The 16,462-nt window shown below is 41.3% G+C and overlaps 1 protein-coding gene across 2 annotated transcripts in view; it reads left to right on the top strand.

Annotated features, from left to right (window-relative positions):
• Positions 1 to 16,462, top strand: part of NMT2 (N-myristoyltransferase 2) — a 29,155-nt gene that overhangs the window by 6,128 nt on the left and 6,565 nt on the right. For both annotated transcript variants that reach the window (XM_024750077.1, XM_024750078.1), the window contains 6 exons: positions 2,127 to 2,245; positions 2,342 to 2,433; positions 2,557 to 2,673; positions 3,914 to 4,084; positions 5,217 to 5,325; positions 12,807 to 12,977. In XM_024750077.1, coding sequence (XP_024605845.1) covers positions 2,127 to 2,245; positions 2,342 to 2,433; positions 2,557 to 2,673; positions 3,914 to 4,084; positions 5,217 to 5,325; positions 12,807 to 12,977 — 779 coding nt within the window. The remainder of the gene's footprint in view (positions 1 to 2,126; positions 2,246 to 2,341; positions 2,434 to 2,556; positions 2,674 to 3,913; positions 4,085 to 5,216; positions 5,326 to 12,806; positions 12,978 to 16,462) is intronic.

Raw genomic sequence — 16,462 nt, 5'->3', positions numbered from 1 at the left:
CCACTTAATTTTCTGTAAACTTAATAATTTAATAATTATTAAATTAATAATTAATAAAGAAACTTAATAATTTCATTGTTACTCTTGCACATTATGCCAGAAAAAAATGATATAAATGTATAAAAATGTTTTTCAATGTATTACAAGCTAAACCTGCTGCTTTGTCGTACGTTTATATGAAGATACATATTTCCATATATTATTTCCATACTTTTCTTCCTTGATAGTTCCAGTTCAAAATCTGTATAATAGAAGGTATTCATTGCCATCCCAAACTCTTATTAGCCCAGTTATGTACACATAATCAGTTTTAACAAATATAAAGCAAGGAACAATCCTTCTCTGTGCCTTCAGATAATGGGTTTCAAACTTTTTAAAAGTGACCTTTCGTTTTCCACCCATGCCCACGCCAAGCAGCTTCAAAATCGTGAGCTTCAGAGCATGAAAGAAAGAAGAAAGCAATTATCTTTGCTTGATTTTTTTTCTTTCAGGCTCTAGAAATTATTTGGTAGTGGAGGAAGACCTTCTAGAATGAATTTGCTGGATTTTAAATGACATTGAGTTGAGTGACCATTAGCTACAGGGGTGTAGATTTATTGATCTGAATGTATTGGGTTTGGCTAAATTCTGCTGGGGGCTTTTGGGTCAGTGCCCAGGGGAGAAAATTCTCTTCCAGCTGGCACCTCACCCCAGCGCACCTCTTTGGGAAGACTTCCCCGCTGCTCACCTCGTTTCGGCCCCTCCCCTAAATCCCTGCAGTGTTCTCGGGTTCCTAGAATGTTCTTTACATACCTCAATTAAGGCAACACCAGGTTAATGGTGGAAGAGGGAGCCTGAGGTCGGGGAGAATGTTTGAAAGTCAGGGAGACGCTGCCTCTTCGTTTCTCTCCAGAGCCATGTCCCAGTTCAGTCAAACACACCCAGCTGCTTGGAGCTGCTTGCGTGGGGTGGGCCCCTGGTGTTGTTATGTGGATCAGACAAGCCCTGAGCAACTCCCAAGGAACCCCAGGGGAACAGCTGGGAATCTGGCTTCTAGGGCTGATGCTGGAGCCTGAGGTATTCACTTGGGGATGAGCTGGTGGAGTGGAGATAAGATGAACGTGCAGAGTTAGGGATTAGGAAATAGAGAAGAAGAAACCCCTTGGGGCTGGTACAAACCCTGTGACTTCCCCCCTGTGAAAAGGTCTGTGATGGTAATAACTGTACCTGAAGCTCATTTATTCAGCAGATGTTTATTGAGTGTCTCCCACTAAATGCCAGGCACTGGGGCGCAGACCCGGGAAACAGTGGTAGGAAAGTACAATAAACGGTGGGTGGGCGGTGAGGACATACTCCACGTAGGAAGAAGCTTTAGTCGGGGAGGATGCTGTGAAGACATTATGTGTAAGGCTATAGCTGAAAAAATGCCAGCAGCCAGCCGTGTGAAAGACCGGGGACAGGCCTTCTGGGCAGAGGCCCAGTCTGAGGGAAGGCAGTGGGCCCGAAGCCCTGAGGGCAGGGCTGGGTAGATGTGTCGACGGTGGCCAGGCAAGCAGTGGCCCCGGTCAAGGGCCTGGATTTTATCCCAACCTCACTGGGAAGCTCCGGAGGAAGAAGTGGGAAAGGGCGCCTTTGTGGAAATCGCTGGAGACACTGATGGCTTGAACTGTGCTGCCAGCAGCCCAGACAGAAGTAAACAGTCCTGAAATTAATTTTGAACTTTGCTGGGAGGGGTCAGGTCACTGCAGCCCTTGCCCCCCGTTGGTTGAAAAAGCAGTTAAACAGAAAACATCTCTAAGGCGGTCACATCAAGCCTGTGTCGCCGGCAGTTGTGCTGAATGATTAATCTGTAATCTAGGAGTTCAGACTGAGAAGTCACCATTGTTTCGTAATGTCCAGTTTGCCAGTGGATGACAGAGGATTTCTCCTGTAACTGGTCCACTAGCAGTTACCCTCCACCTTGTGTAACCACCCTGCTTCGCGCTGGCAGCAGCTGAAACGATACAGTACTTTTAAGGATTATGTGGAACTCAAGAGCCCTAAGCACGCCTTTGTTTCCTGTAACTGACCATTTTGGATCGTCAGGACACTCTGTAATTGAATCGTCTCTTTTTTTGTCTTTATTTTTCCCCTCCTCCCCGTCCCAGATGAAGTAATAACATCTCATGGCGCAATTGAAGCTGATAAAGAAAACGTGCGTCAAGAACCGTATTCCCTGCCACAGGGTTTTATGTGGGACACTTTAGATTTGGGTAACGCCGAAGTGGTGAGTAAAACCTTCGACCTTGGTCCCCGACTTGGCGTGGGTTGCTTCTGCGCTGGTCCCAAGCATCACAGGCAGGACGCTTGTTTGGTCTCGTAGCTCAGGGAGCTGTACACGCTGCTGAATGAGAATTACGTGGAGGATGACGACAACATGTTCCGCTTTGACTACTCGCCCGAGTTCCTGCTGTGGTGAGTCTCGCCGGTCACGTGTGTTTGCTGGGGACAGGGCGAGGGGGGGTCGGCCTGTCTCTGTCTGTCCCTGTGTTCCTGGACACTCACCGCATCTGTTTTCCTTGCCTGCACTGACTTCAGGGCTCTGCGTCCTCCAGGCTGGCTCCTCCAGTGGCACTGTGGAGTCAGGGTATCTTCGAACAAAAAGCTAGTGGGGTTCATCAGCGCCATTCCCGCGAACATTCGGATCTACGACAGGTACGTAGTGAAGCTTGTCAGTTTTGATACATTGCTTCTCCAAGAATTGTGGTTAGAATAGGCTTTTTTTGGGTTTTGGCCGTGCCGCGCAGCATGTGGGATCTTAGCTCCCCAACCAGGGATGGAACCCGCGGCCCCTGCAGTGGAAGCGCGGAGTCCTAACCACTGGACCGCCAGGGAATCCCCTAGAATAGGTTTTTTGAAATGACTGAATGCAGGCTGCTGCTGTTGAGGGAGGTTGTGTGCGTGGGGAGGGCAGAGGTGTATGGAAACTGTACTTGCTGCTCTGTTTTGCTGGGAACCTAAAAGTGCTCTAAAAAATAAAGTTAAAAATAATTCATAAAAAACAGGTTGTGAACAGTGACCAAAAAAAAAAAGGGCTGTATTTTTCTCTATCTCTTTTTCTCTCTCTGCCTCTCAGTCTCATACATGCACACACAGGTATGTATATATGTCCGTAGCAGAAAAAACAAAACTGTAAATAGGTATTTCAGATTTGTTTCTGGGGAAAAAAGTTACTCGAGATTCTTTTTAAGTCTTTCTATCCACAGATATGTCTGTTCCATTTTTGCTCTGGGTCTTCAGCCCAGAAAGTCAAAGATACAGTTATGAAACGCGAAGATCTAATGCGTAATAGGTCTCTTCACCTTTCAATGTACTGGGTGAGCTTATTTACTGCTAAAAAGCATTTGATCTCAAGGAATATTTTGTGCCAAATGAAATGCCTCCATATCTGGAACCAGAGCAGAGGATGGGCTTTGGAGCTCTAGAAGGTTTATGGTCGCTCAGAAAAGCACCGGCTCTGGCCTGGTCGAGGCACTTCCCAGGGATCCTGGGTATTGCATTATGCTCCAAAGCAATGTCCTATTAGATTCTGCATCTGGGTGACCCAGTTTTTGTCGTAACTGTATACGTTACAGGAAAAACAGATATAGAAACTTTGAGGCACAGCTGATCCAGTTTCTACACTGAAAATTCAGAAGAGACCAAAGTTCTCAAATTTATTTGGAACAAGAGGGTTTGCTTCTCCACAGCCTGGAGTTTTGATCATTTTGGTGGGGGAGTATGGAAAATAGCTAAATCTGTGAAATATCTAAAAGATAGAATATTTTTCTTAAATATTGTGTCAAAGGAGGGCTTTCAGTTTCTCATTCTTTGAAATGTTATAGGTGTTGTCTTGTTTTTTGAAAATGTTTTCGTCTTAACGGTGGCTCTAATTTTCAACACCTTTATTTCTTAGCGTGAAGAAGATGGTCGAAATCAACTTCCTTTGTGTTCATAAGAAATTGAGATCCAAACGGGTAGCCCCAGTGTTGATTCGAGAAATAACCAGAAGAGTGAACCTGGAAGGGATTTTCCAGGCCGTTTATACTGCTGGAGTGGTTCTTCCCAAGCCAGTGGCCACATGCAGGTAATAGCGTCCCACCTTTATCTTGCACGTCACCTGTACCTAACGCTTTGAGCCTCCCTGCCATGTTGCTAACAAGTATTATTCTCCACCCGCGTAACCCAGAGGGACTTTGGCTGACCCGTGATGATATGGTTGGTGGGTAGCAGAGATGGAGATGGAACCAAGAACCACTAGCCCAGTATTCTCGCAGTAAACCCCACAGTCACGTGTATACTAATGGTGCTACATCTCCATTTCTGTGTCTCTTCCACTTGAAAGAATAGTCTCTGCCTTGGGAAACCCAGGGCATCAGTTACCTCGAGATGCCCTGTAGTACGATTTTCTTTCCTTCTCTAACACTCACTGTCACACCAGTGCTATCAGGAGCTACTCCGAAAGCTTGATAAACATCAGCTGAAAAACCCGCTAAAGCTGTTTTTATTTCTTCATCTGCTCTTATCAAGCTTTCAAAGGTTAATCTAGTAAGAAAATTGTTTATCAGATTGTCACTTGAATAACCTATTCCTAGAGCATCAGAAAGAGTTTATCTCCCTCTGTTATTTTTATTGACTCAAATAAGATGAAACTTCAGGAAAACAGAGTATAAAAGACAAAACTGTAAAATGACTCTCTCCTATTAACTTATTCATAAATAAACAGAATAAATAAGACTTCACAGGTGTTATTTTAATATAACCATTCATCCGAGTATCTAAACTAGAAACACTTAAGAAATTCAAGCTTGTTTTTCAAAAAGTTGTCTTTGGTGTGCGTTATATAAATGTGGAGGCTACTAAACTTGAGAGTTTTTTCGTGTTTTTAAACTTTTTGGTTTTTGCCATCTTAGAATCTGTGATGCTCATTCAGTACTTACAGACTGAGCATTGTCAATATTCCTTCTGCAGTTCTAAGATTTCTCTTTATTGAAAGAGATGGACGGTTACAAACAACAAAGGAACGTAACTGGGACATCATTTAGAGGTCAAAAATGACAGATAAAATAATTGCATAGGAAGAGGGCCAGCACCCAGCACTGCACTGGGCCCAACATAAGTGTTCATTCACTGCTTCTATAACAGCTGAGCTTAGACAAAGGTTAAAAACTTGGAGAGTTAGAAATCGATTAGATCTTAAAATCTGTATTGTATTCCAGATACTGGCATCGATCACTAAACCCCAGAAAATTGGTAGAAGTGAAATTTTCTCACTTGAGTAGAAATATGACTTTGCAGAGAACAATGAAGCTGTACAGACTTCCAGATGTAAGTAAGAATGATTTGCAGTTTTTCAAAGCTGTTAATAACTGAAACTTTTAATGTACAAAAGAATTATTTGCAGGAAGCTAAAAACTGGCTCATGGGTCTGAGGATGTGAATATGCAGCTAAAAAGACTGCATAGAACTCTGGGGTCAGAAAAAAGGAAGTGGGTTTTTTTTTTTTTTTTAAGGCTTTTTAAAGTTCTGGGGTTGGAAGGGCTTGAATTCCAGACATGTAAGTTTTGAAATTTTGAGGCTTTATATTCTGTTTAGGAAGAGGAAAGAAAAGTTCAGGCTTCTGATGATATCTTAACACATGGAACTAAGGAATAAGGTTTAAAGAAGAAACCCGGGGAGAGGAAATAATGTCTCATTAAATTAGCATATTTTTAAACTAGTAAATTCCCAGTGTGAAAAGTTGTCTCTTAATAAGTGGAAATTTAAACGTGCTTATCAGTCTTAGCTTTATTCAGGGCTCAGATGGTGAATGAATTATCTATCGCTGCATAACAAATTACCACAAATGTAGAAGTTCAGACCAACACATGGGCTATCTCTTGGGTTCTGTGGGTCAGGAATCAAGGCACTGCTTAGCTGAGGCCTTTGCTTCAGGGTTTCTCATGAAGCTGTCATCAAGGTGTCAGCCAGGGTCGGGGCCTCCTCTGAAAACTTGACCGGGGATGCATCCACTTCCACGCTCACGTGGCTGTTGGCAGCCTTGAGTTCTCTGTGGGCAGTTGGCCTGGGGTCCTCAGTTCCTTGCTGGCCGTCGGCCTGAGGCTGCCTCAGCTCCTGGTCGGCTGGGGTTCTCTATAGCTTAGCTTACAGCACAGCGGCTTGCTTCATCGAACCCAGCGAGGAGAGTCTACAGAGAGCATCTGCTAGCAAGATGGAAGTTAGAACCCTGCATAATCAATTAAAGTGGAATCACTGTTGCTGTATGTCATTGGTTATAAGCAAGTCACAGGCCCCACCCACACTCGAGACAAGTGGATGGCAGGGACATGAACCCCAGGAGGGCAGGCAGCACTGGGGCCATCGTGGAATCTGTCTGCCAAAGATGGGATCTTTCGTGTAAAGTTTTGATTTCGTCAGAGCTATTCTTTCTTTTGGGTTGTAGTAGATATTTTAACTCGATTGAGGGATTCTTGTGCAATATAGCCATGTTCTTCCCAAAGAAGGAGAGGACTTCACCTGTGGAAGGTGCAGCCAACTCTAGCGCCTTTTGTCTTGGGCCGGTTGTGTGTTTACCAAATGCATGTGATCAGCGGCTGCAGGAATTGATGTCTTTTTTCTGATGACAGACCAGAATCAACTAATTGCTGACTCAGGCAGAATTTCATAAGGAGAAAAGTGGAGGTGAAGGAAACCAGGTGTTGGAGATGTCAGGGTCGTCATTCCGGGGCTTCATCACCTGGTAGAGGGCCTGGAAGGCACTGTCTCCCTTCTGCCTAAGCTGTAGTTGCAGACAGTGGGGCTTGAACTAATGAACTCACTGCCTATCTGTGAGGTCAAGGACAGAGGGGGGAACGTAGATCAGAACAGAGATAAATGAAAAGCACAGGTGACATAATGAAGGAGGGTCCACATGTCCTGGGGAAGAAGGACCAGGCCCCCTCAAGTTGGGGTGACAGAATTGAAGGTAAGTTTATGGAGACATGTTCACTGAAATGGAGATGCAGGAAACTGCTCTGAGGGGTCACACCATGATCATGACCATCGTAATTTACCGATCAGCTAGAAATAATTTCTGCTAGTGGCCGAGACCCAGAGCCACTGAGCGGGACAGAGTCATGTAGAGGCGCAAGTGGCCATGAGAAATAAAGAGGCACAAGAGAGGCACAGTACACAGCTAAGACAGGACACCATTGATTCTCAGCATCCTCCTTGCAAATTGTCAAATACTTTGCCATATGCGAGTTGAAATAAGAACTGGAGGCGTGCCTCCTTTTTTCACTAGGGGCGAATGCTGTTCTCCTTTGGTCTCCCCAGATTTAAGTTTCTTGAGCCTAAATCTGTCTAGCTTGTGGGTAAGGAAAGTGCCCCCTTACACATAGTTGGCTAACATAGAACGAAGAATAAGGAATTTTAGTAGCTGTCGTTGGTTTATTCAGGATGCTTAGAATTAGAGGTACTGAAAGTTAGTTTTGACTTGACTTTTTCCATCAGCCTCCATATTTTTGTACAAGCATCCATCAACTCATAGGTAACAAAGTTTTGACAAGTTGGTGATAAATTGCTGGTCGGGCGGGCATTGGTGGTGAAACCAGACCTTGGCATCTTGGTTGTGGTTAACCTAGTTTCCTTGGTGGAGCTGTCCTCTTCTGGCCATGTTGCTATGGTGATTGCCTTTTTTCTTCCCTAATAAGTTGAATTTTATAAAGTGCTGTCACGTATATTGTTCAGTATATTCTTCCAACCACCTTTTGAAGTCAGTATTCTTATCCCCATCGTACAGATGCAAAGACCGAGGCTTGTGAAGGTTGATGCTTAGACCAGGGCCTGTCACTAATAAGTGGAGGACTTGGCAGGCAGGCCCTAGACGTCCGTGTTTCTCCTGTGAGGTCCCTTTGCCTCCACCTTCACCTCTAACACAACTGTCTTGGGGGCACCAAGGCCCAGTCCAACCAGACGTCTCACTGTGCCGTCATTAGAGACCAGGTTGAGGCAGGAAGGGATGAGTGTCAAGGTCCAAACACCTCTCATTGGTGTGTTCCAGCCTCCCTTCCTCCTTTTAAGTCATAGGGAAGGAAAGAAAACTAAAGAGTAAATTAATAAAAAAAAAAAAGAGAGCGAGAGAAGATAGAAGAGATGCAAGTAGAGACACTGGAAAATTGGAAGGTGCTTCCAGCAGCCACCATGGTGTCAGCTCCTGAGTTGGAAGCTGGACGAGGCAGCATACACCAGACCACCTCTTTCTCTCCCGAGCACCCAGGTGGGTGATGGCCCCGCTGGCAACTGCATCATTTAAGAACATTTTTGTACCTTGAAGCGTAAAGACAAGAACCTTACTGAATACAGCTTTTGCTCTTTGATTCTATCTCGTTTTCTGATTTGCCAGGCCCGTTTCTGCTTACCATGCCGGCTTTACATCTTTGCTGTGGACGTCTGACTGTAAAAGTCAACATTGATTGCAGCCAGCATTATGCCAGACAGTTAACATCCATTATCACATTTATTATCTACACCGATCAGAGAGGGTGGGCCACTGTCCCCAATCACAGAAGAGGACATTGAGACACCAGATTGATTTGCCCAGAGTCTTCCAATCAGGACAGAGCCATCCCCGGGGCCCATGCCATTAGCTACTGTTACGTGCGAGACTATGGTTTTCCCAAGAGGAACACAGTTTCCTACCCTTTCAGTGTTGGTTTGTTTTTAATTTGGTGTTGAGAATTTCCAAACCATGCTGGGGTTTTTTTTTTTTTTTTTTTTTTGGTCGGTGCTCTTCAAGGTGAAGGAATTTGAAGCAGATAAAAAGTGGGAATCAGGTTAATCTCCCAGTGTCTTTACATTCTGTTGCAAGAACTTTACGCCTGGGAAGACATGCTAAGACTCAGGTGTTCTCGATTTAGGAAATGTCGATGTTTTTTAGTGTTTAATGTCCTACTGCTCCTTCTTAAATCAAATAAATGATCATAATCATTGCTGACATCTCTGCTATGGAATCTTAGCTCCAAATCAGTTCACACCACATAGTTTGACAGAGAACGGCACTGCTTCTGTTTTAATAGGGCTCTGAGCTTTGTTTCCTTATGTACTTACAAGCAGATTTTACACAGATTTCAGTGCATATAGAGTCCAACAAGTAATGCATATTAGTTGGATGGTGGGAAAGTATCTGATTCAGAAATAGAGTTTGTTTATGTAAGTTAAGATTTTCTCAGTTACTGGAAGGTTTTCTGCTTTTTATTGAAGTCTCAGAAAACATTGCCACTTGATTCTTTCAGATTATGCCAAAGCTGAGATTTTTATCTAGGTATAGCATTTCCCCCACCTCTTCCTGAAGACAACAGCTATTATATAAAATATGATTCTTTTTTTGTTTTGGCCGTGCTGCGCAGCTTGCAGGATCTCAGTTCCCTGACCAGGGATCGAACCTGGGCCACAGTAGTGAAAGCCCGGAATCCTAACCACTAGGCCACCAGGGAACTCCCTAAAATATAATTTTATATTTTAAAATTTATTTCGTGCTTCTGTAGATTTCTTGAAGAGGATGTGACTTTCTGATGTTAGAAAGAAACAAGTTTAGGCTCTGAGACACAAGCCATTGTTAATCAGCAAAAGTAAATATTCTTCCCCTGTTTCTAGGACCTTATATGTTTTTATAGCTGGATATAGTCTGATGTTCTCTCCTGCTTTAATGCTCCTGTAAAAACTTGTTTGAAGTGCTTGGAAATTACCAAGTTTATGTGTTTTCTCCCTGCCGGTTTGCCAAACAATACTGTTTTCACTGAGTCTTTCTTATCTAAATTCTATTACCCATTTTTCTGACCTTCAGAGACCTGAGGTAGCAGTTCTCAAAGTGTGGTCCAGGGATCCCTTGAGGTTCCCAGAAACCTTTGGGGGGCCTGTGAAGTCAGTTTTTTATAAAACGCAAAAGTATAATTTGCATCTTTCATTTCATTGTCTTACAAGTGCACTATGCAGTCTTCCAGAGGCTATATGGAATGTGAGCTTACATATTCTTTTTTTTTTAATTTCTAATTTAGTTTCTAATATGATAAATACGGATAAATATAACCCACGTAGGCAAAGCTCTTTGGGAGTACTGAATAATTTTTAAGAGCATAACAAAGTCCCAGAACAAAATATTTGAGAACGGCTGCTTTAAGGGTGTCTTCTGGGCAAAAAGGATGTTGATTTTAGTGATTACACAGTATGAAAATTCAGTGAATAAGAACTATGCTGCAGAAGCATATTTTGCTCCAAAAAGGAGTTGGCCAGCTTCAGTCTTCATTTCTGAATGTTCTCTATGAACAGAGAAGATGTATCCTGTTGCTTTCATTGGTTAATCTCATTGCTTGATATTATTGATTCTTACTGAACCAGTAACAAAAGAAAGAACAATCTGATGTTGAGAAAGGCTGTTTAAAATGTATCAAGGTCATCCTCATAGTAAAAAATAATCTTTTCAAATGACTGCAGTGTACATCTGGTATGGCTTTGGCCTTCCTACCAGCATTTAGAAATGTATATTTATGTCATGTAACACCATTTAGCAATCACATAGGTTTCCTCTTCCCATGAACTGCAGTGTAGAAATGCTCCGAATAACTAAAATTGGCTTTTAGGGAAACAAAAGAAAAATACAGTTTCACTCCTGGCTTGTACTTAAATGCCAGGCTTTAGAAATATCATCTTTTCAGAGCTGACAATGACTGTTTTCCGTGTCTGCCGCCTTCACCTCACCTTATTGGGTAAATGGTTGTGCTAAAAACCTAGGAATTCATTCATTCATTCAACACTTATTCAGGCCATTATTAACCAAGGGTTAAGCCTTGGGTGGAACCTGGGACCTGGAGATTTCGGGTCCTTTGGCTTTGAGATCCACAGAAATACTAAAAGTGTGAGTTCTCTATTAAATGTCAAGGACTTAAATTCCCTCAGTTTAGAATATTAAACTATTTTAGCTGCATTACTGCATCTTTGTAGATTCCATAAATCATAACTGAGTGGCACATAGTAAATACTCAGCTAAGGACACAAAGCCCATCTCCTCCCAAAGTGAATCAGTAATCAGTCAGCAGTTCTTGTCACAGAACGTTAGAAACCTCAGCACAACTACTAACATCCATCAGAGATGACACTCAAGATGAAAACCCATTTTCCACCTTGGTCTTCTCCCCTACCACTAGTCTGGGGGCATGCAGGAATTGTGATGATGTAATTTTAAAGGCAGTTTTTAATTTTAAAGTACTTAGATAAACAACAAGGTCCTAATGTACAGCACAGGGAACTATATTCAATATCCTGTGATAAACCATAATGGAAAAGAATATAAAAAAAGAGTGTATATGTATGTATAACTGAGTCACTTTGCTGTACAACAGAGATTGGCACATTATAAATCAACTATACTTCAATTTAAAAAGAATTCTAAAAGTACTTAGTGGCAATTTAGGACAGAAAAGATGGAATAGCACTATTTATATACAAGTTATTTGTCACTTAAAATTTATCCAATATTTCGTCAAGAAAAAAATATCGAGTTAACTGGAAAAATGCAGTTGTATTTGTATTAAGTTTTTTCTTTGTACAAACAAGCAAATGTAGTGACCTTTCTCACTTCTGTTGTCAAGTATCCTGGTGTCTGTACACTTCCTATAGTTGCTGTCTGGAGCTCTTTTAAGGATAAGACTTGAACAAATCCAAATGGGGACTTGTCCTGACCTTGAGGGTTTGTTATTCCCATGGCCTAATGTAAAAATTTTGATGTTCTGGAATGATGGATTCAGATGCCTATTCTGATCACCTTCTAATCAAAAGATGGCATGAGAGACCAGGGCCACTACTTGGCAACCAGCCATTCATTCTTGGCAATTAAAATGCTTCCCTTCCCATACTGACCGATATGATTTTTACTTTTCTTTCATTTTTATTCTCACGAGAACAGAAGAGCTACATTTTTTCCACAGGCTATTGGACAAAAAGTTTCTCAGCCATTTTCAACTGTGCTTTCAAAATGTCAGACGTGGCAGTCTTAAAAGCGTGATCCTCCAGAACACATGCTGAGATTGTTCTGCCCTATCATGTAGGCTGTTAAAGTTCTTGGCATGGGGATATAGATGAACTTGGAGTGTTCCCGTTGGTTTTGTCTGGGTCATGGGCAGTACTGACCAAAGACCTGGTACACAAAGATAGGACAGAACATGTCGTGTAGCTTATGTTCTAAACTAGTGGTTCTCAAGCTTTATGTGTATACGAATCACCAGGGGATCTTGTGAAACTGCACATCCTGACTTGGTAGGTCTGTGGTGGGCCCAAGATTCTGCAGTTCTGACAAGCTCCCATGGGATGCTAATATTGCTGGTCTGGGGATCATGCTTTGGTGCCAAGTTTGTTTACTCCTCTTATTTAAACCTCCCAACTTTTTTTCTTTTAATAAATTTATTTTATTTTATTTTATTTTTTTGGCCGTGTTGGGTCTTCATTGCTGCAAGTAGGCTTTCTCTAGTGGCGGCGAGCAAGGGCTACTCTTCGTTGCTGTGCGCGGGCTTCTCATTACGGTGGCTTCTCTTGTTGCGGAGCACAGGCTGTAGGCACGTGGACTTCAGTAGTTGCGGTGCACAGGCTCAGTAGTTGTGTCTCACGGGCTCTAGAGCACAGGCTCAGTAGTTGTGGCGTACGGGCTCAGTTGCTCTGCAGCATGTGGGATGTTCCTGGACCAGGGCTCGAACCCGTGTCCCCTGCATTGGCAGGCGGATTCTTAACCACTGTGCCACCAGGGAAGCCTGTCCCAACTGGTTTTGTTTTCACTCCAACAGGTTACAAAAACTTCAGGCTTGAGGCCAATGGAACCAAGAGATATCAAAGCTGTTCAAGAACTAACCAACAGTTACCTGAAGCAGTTTCATCTAGCCCCGGTGATGGATGAAGAGGAAGTAGCCCACTGGTTCCTCCCCCAGGAGCACATCATTGACACTTTTGTAGTGGAGGTAAAGAGAAGGTGATAAGATAGTACAGAGAAGTATGAGAACACTGTGCAACTGAGTCCATTTTCCAGAAGGATCATAAAGTGTCCATTCCCTTCCTGCCCGCATGACTCAGTGCTTCTGAACCAGCTTCCTGCTCACCCTTTCAGAACCAGCTGTTCTTACAGCTTCCATTCCTGGCAGAAAAGCACACTTTTACTACTTAATCATGGGGAATCAGGGTTCTGATCTGCTCTGTTGTTGTCTGTGTGACTAATTGCTTTTCTTAGTTTTGAAAAGGCCAGTTTGGATGATCTCATCTGAGAGGGATGTGTCCCAAAGTTTAATATTGTTTTGCTTTTGCAAAACTGGTTGGAACTGAACTGCCTTTGTTCAAGATGGCATAATTCAACCACTTCACTCAACCCTTGTCTTCTTGATTTGTAAAAGGTTTTTTTTGGTTTTTTGTTTGTTTGTTTTTTGGCCATGCGGTGCAGCTTGCAGGATCTTAGTTCCCCAACCAGGGATAGAACCTGGGCCCCTGGAAGTGAGAGCACCAGGTCTTAAACACTGGACCACCAGGGAATTCCCTGTCAAAGTTTTCTGTAGCCTGAATACTGATACTTTGTATTGTGGTCCATTTCTGGGTTCTCTATTCTGTTCCATTGATCTCTGTGTCTATTTCCTCACCAATACCACATTGTCTTAATTACTGTAATTGTATAGTAAGCCTTGATACCAGGTAGAGTGATTCCTCCCACTTTATTCTTCTTTGTCAAGATTATTTTAGCTAATCTAGTTCTGTTGCCTTTGCATGTAAATTTTAGAATAAGCTTGTCGTTATCTACAAAAGACCTTGCTGGGATTTTGATAAGAATTACATTAACTCTGTAGATTAATTTAGGGAGAATTAACAAGTCTTCCAATCCATGAACATGGTATGTCTCCATTTATTTAGGTCTTCTAAAATTTATTTTGTCAGCATTCTGTAATTTTCAGCATCCAGATCCTGTATATATTTTTTAAAGTGTTTACCTAAATACTTCATTTCCTTGGAGTGATTATAAATGGTATTGTGTTTTTAATTTTGGTTTCCACATGTTCATTTTTAGTATGTAGAAATGTAATTGGTTTTTCTTTGTTGCTCTTGTATCCTGCAGGCTTGCTGAAATCACTTATTAGTTCCAGGAATTTACTTGGAGATTTCTTGGGATTTCCACATAGACAATTGTGTCATCTACAAATAGGGTCAGTTTTATTTCTTCCCTTCCCATGTGTATGCTGTTTCTTCCTTTATCTTGCCTTATTGCAGGGGCTAGATATTCTAGTACTTTATTGAATAAGAGTGGTAAACATCAACATCCTTGCCTTGTTCCTGTTATTAGGGGAAAAGCATTCAGTCTTACCCCATGAATCTTATTCCGTGATGTTAGCTGTAGGTTTTTCATGGAAGCTCCTTACTGATTTGAGAAAATTCCTAACTTGTTGAGAGTTCTTATTATAAATGGGTGTTGGATTTTGTCCAGTGCTTTTTCTGCTTCAATTCATACAATCATGATTTTTCTTCTTCAGTCTGTTCATTTATTGATTTTCAAATGTTTGACCACCCTTGCATACCTAGAAAAATTATCCACTTGGTTATGGTATATAATTTTTATACATTATTGGATTTGGAGTGCTGATATTTTGTTGAGTATTTGCTGAGTTCATGAGAGATATTGGTCTGCAGTTTCTTTTTTTGTACTGTCTTTGTTTGGTTTTGGTATCAAGATACTACTGGCCTCATAAGATGAGTTGGGAAGTATGACCTCCTCTTCTGTTTTCTAGAAGAAATTATATAGAATTGGTATTAATTCCTTAAATGTTTGCTAGAATTCTCCAGTTGAAACCATCTGACCTTAGAGAATTCTTTTGTGTTGAAATAATGAATTCACTTTCTTTTATGATTATAGGACTGTTCATCTTGTTTGAGTTTTAATACAGTTTAGAAGAATTGGTCTGCTTCTTCTAAATTGTCAAATTTGTAAGAATAAAGTTGTTCATAGTATTCCCTTTTAATGGCTACAAAATCTGTAGTCATAGCCCTTATTTAATTCTGGTAGTTCTGTCAGTTAATGAGAGGGGTGTGGAAGTCCCCAACTATAACTGTGGATTTGTCTTTTTCCCCTTCAGTTCTGTCAGTTTTTCTTGATGTCTCTGGAGGGTCTTGTTTGGTACTTATACATATTGGACCTGCATGAGTTTCTAGTGGATTGATCATTTTATCATCATGTAATACCCCTCTTTGTCTTCAGTAGTTCTCTTTGCTCTGAAGTCTACTTCCTTGTATATTAATACAGGCAGACCTCGTTGTATTGCACGTTGCTTTATTGTACTAAGCAGATACTGCATTTTTTACAAATCGAAAGTTTGTGGTAACCCTGTGTCCAGCAAGTCTGTTGGTGTCATTTTTTCCAACAGCGTTTTCTCACTTTGTTTCTCTGTGTCACATTTTGGTATTTCAAACTTTTTCATTATGGTTAGATTTGTTATGGTGATCTTTGATGTTACTACTTCTACTCGCTGAAAGTTCAAATGACGGTTAGCATTTTTTAGCAATAAAGTGTTTTTAAATTAAGGTATGTACATTGTTTTCTAGGCATAATGCTATTGCATACTTAACAGACTACAATATAGTGTGAACAAAAGTTTCATATAAACTGGGAAAACAAAAAAATTCATGTGACACGCTTTATTGCAATATTCGCTTTATTGAGGGGTCTGGAACCAAACCCACAGTATCTCTGAGGTATATGTGTATAGCCACTCCTTTTTTAAAATTCATGTTTGTATGGTATATCTGTTTCAGTCCTTTTACTTTCAACCCATCTCTGTCATTGAATTTGAAGTGAATTTCTTGTAAACAGTATATATTTGGGCCATGTTTCCTTATCCACTCTGCCAGAATCTTTTGATTGGTGTTTTTTGGCCATTTACATTTGATGATTATTGATATATTAGAGCTTAAGTCTTCTATATTATAATACATGTTTTCTGTTTGTTACTTCTGGTTTCCGTCCCTCTGTTTCTGTTTCCTTGCCTTCCTGTTCCTTGAACATTTTTGGATGTCTTGATTTATTTATAGTGCATTTGGGTATATCTGTGTAGGTCTCATGATGGTTGCTCTGGGTATTACAATATACAGATGTGACTTATCACAGTCTTCTGGTATCCATGTTGTACCACTTCAAGTGACTTTACTTCTCTTTACTTTTTCATCATTTTTTTTCACATCTTTATTAGAGTAAAATTGCTTTACCATATTGTGTTAGTTTCTACTGTACAGTCTCATTATTTAAATATCACTGTCTTGAGTATCAGATGGTGTCATAATTTTTGTTTCAATCATCGAGTCATTTATAAAACTCATGAGAAGAAGCATAGCTCAAAGTATGTACCCAGATTTCTCTTCCTTCTTCCTTCCTTCCTTTCTGATGCTCCATGATGCTTTCTTTTTTTTTTTTTTTTTT

This window comes from Neophocaena asiaeorientalis, unplaced genomic scaffold, assembly GCF_003031525.2.
Source record: "Neophocaena asiaeorientalis asiaeorientalis breed wild unplaced genomic scaffold, Neophocaena_asiaeorientalis_V1.1 scaffold4, whole genome shotgun sequence".
Taxonomy (NCBI): domain Eukaryota; kingdom Metazoa; phylum Chordata; class Mammalia; order Artiodactyla; family Phocoenidae; genus Neophocaena; species Neophocaena asiaeorientalis.
Note: the sequence above shows the minus strand (reverse complement) of the source record. Positions and strands in the feature narration are given on the sequence as shown.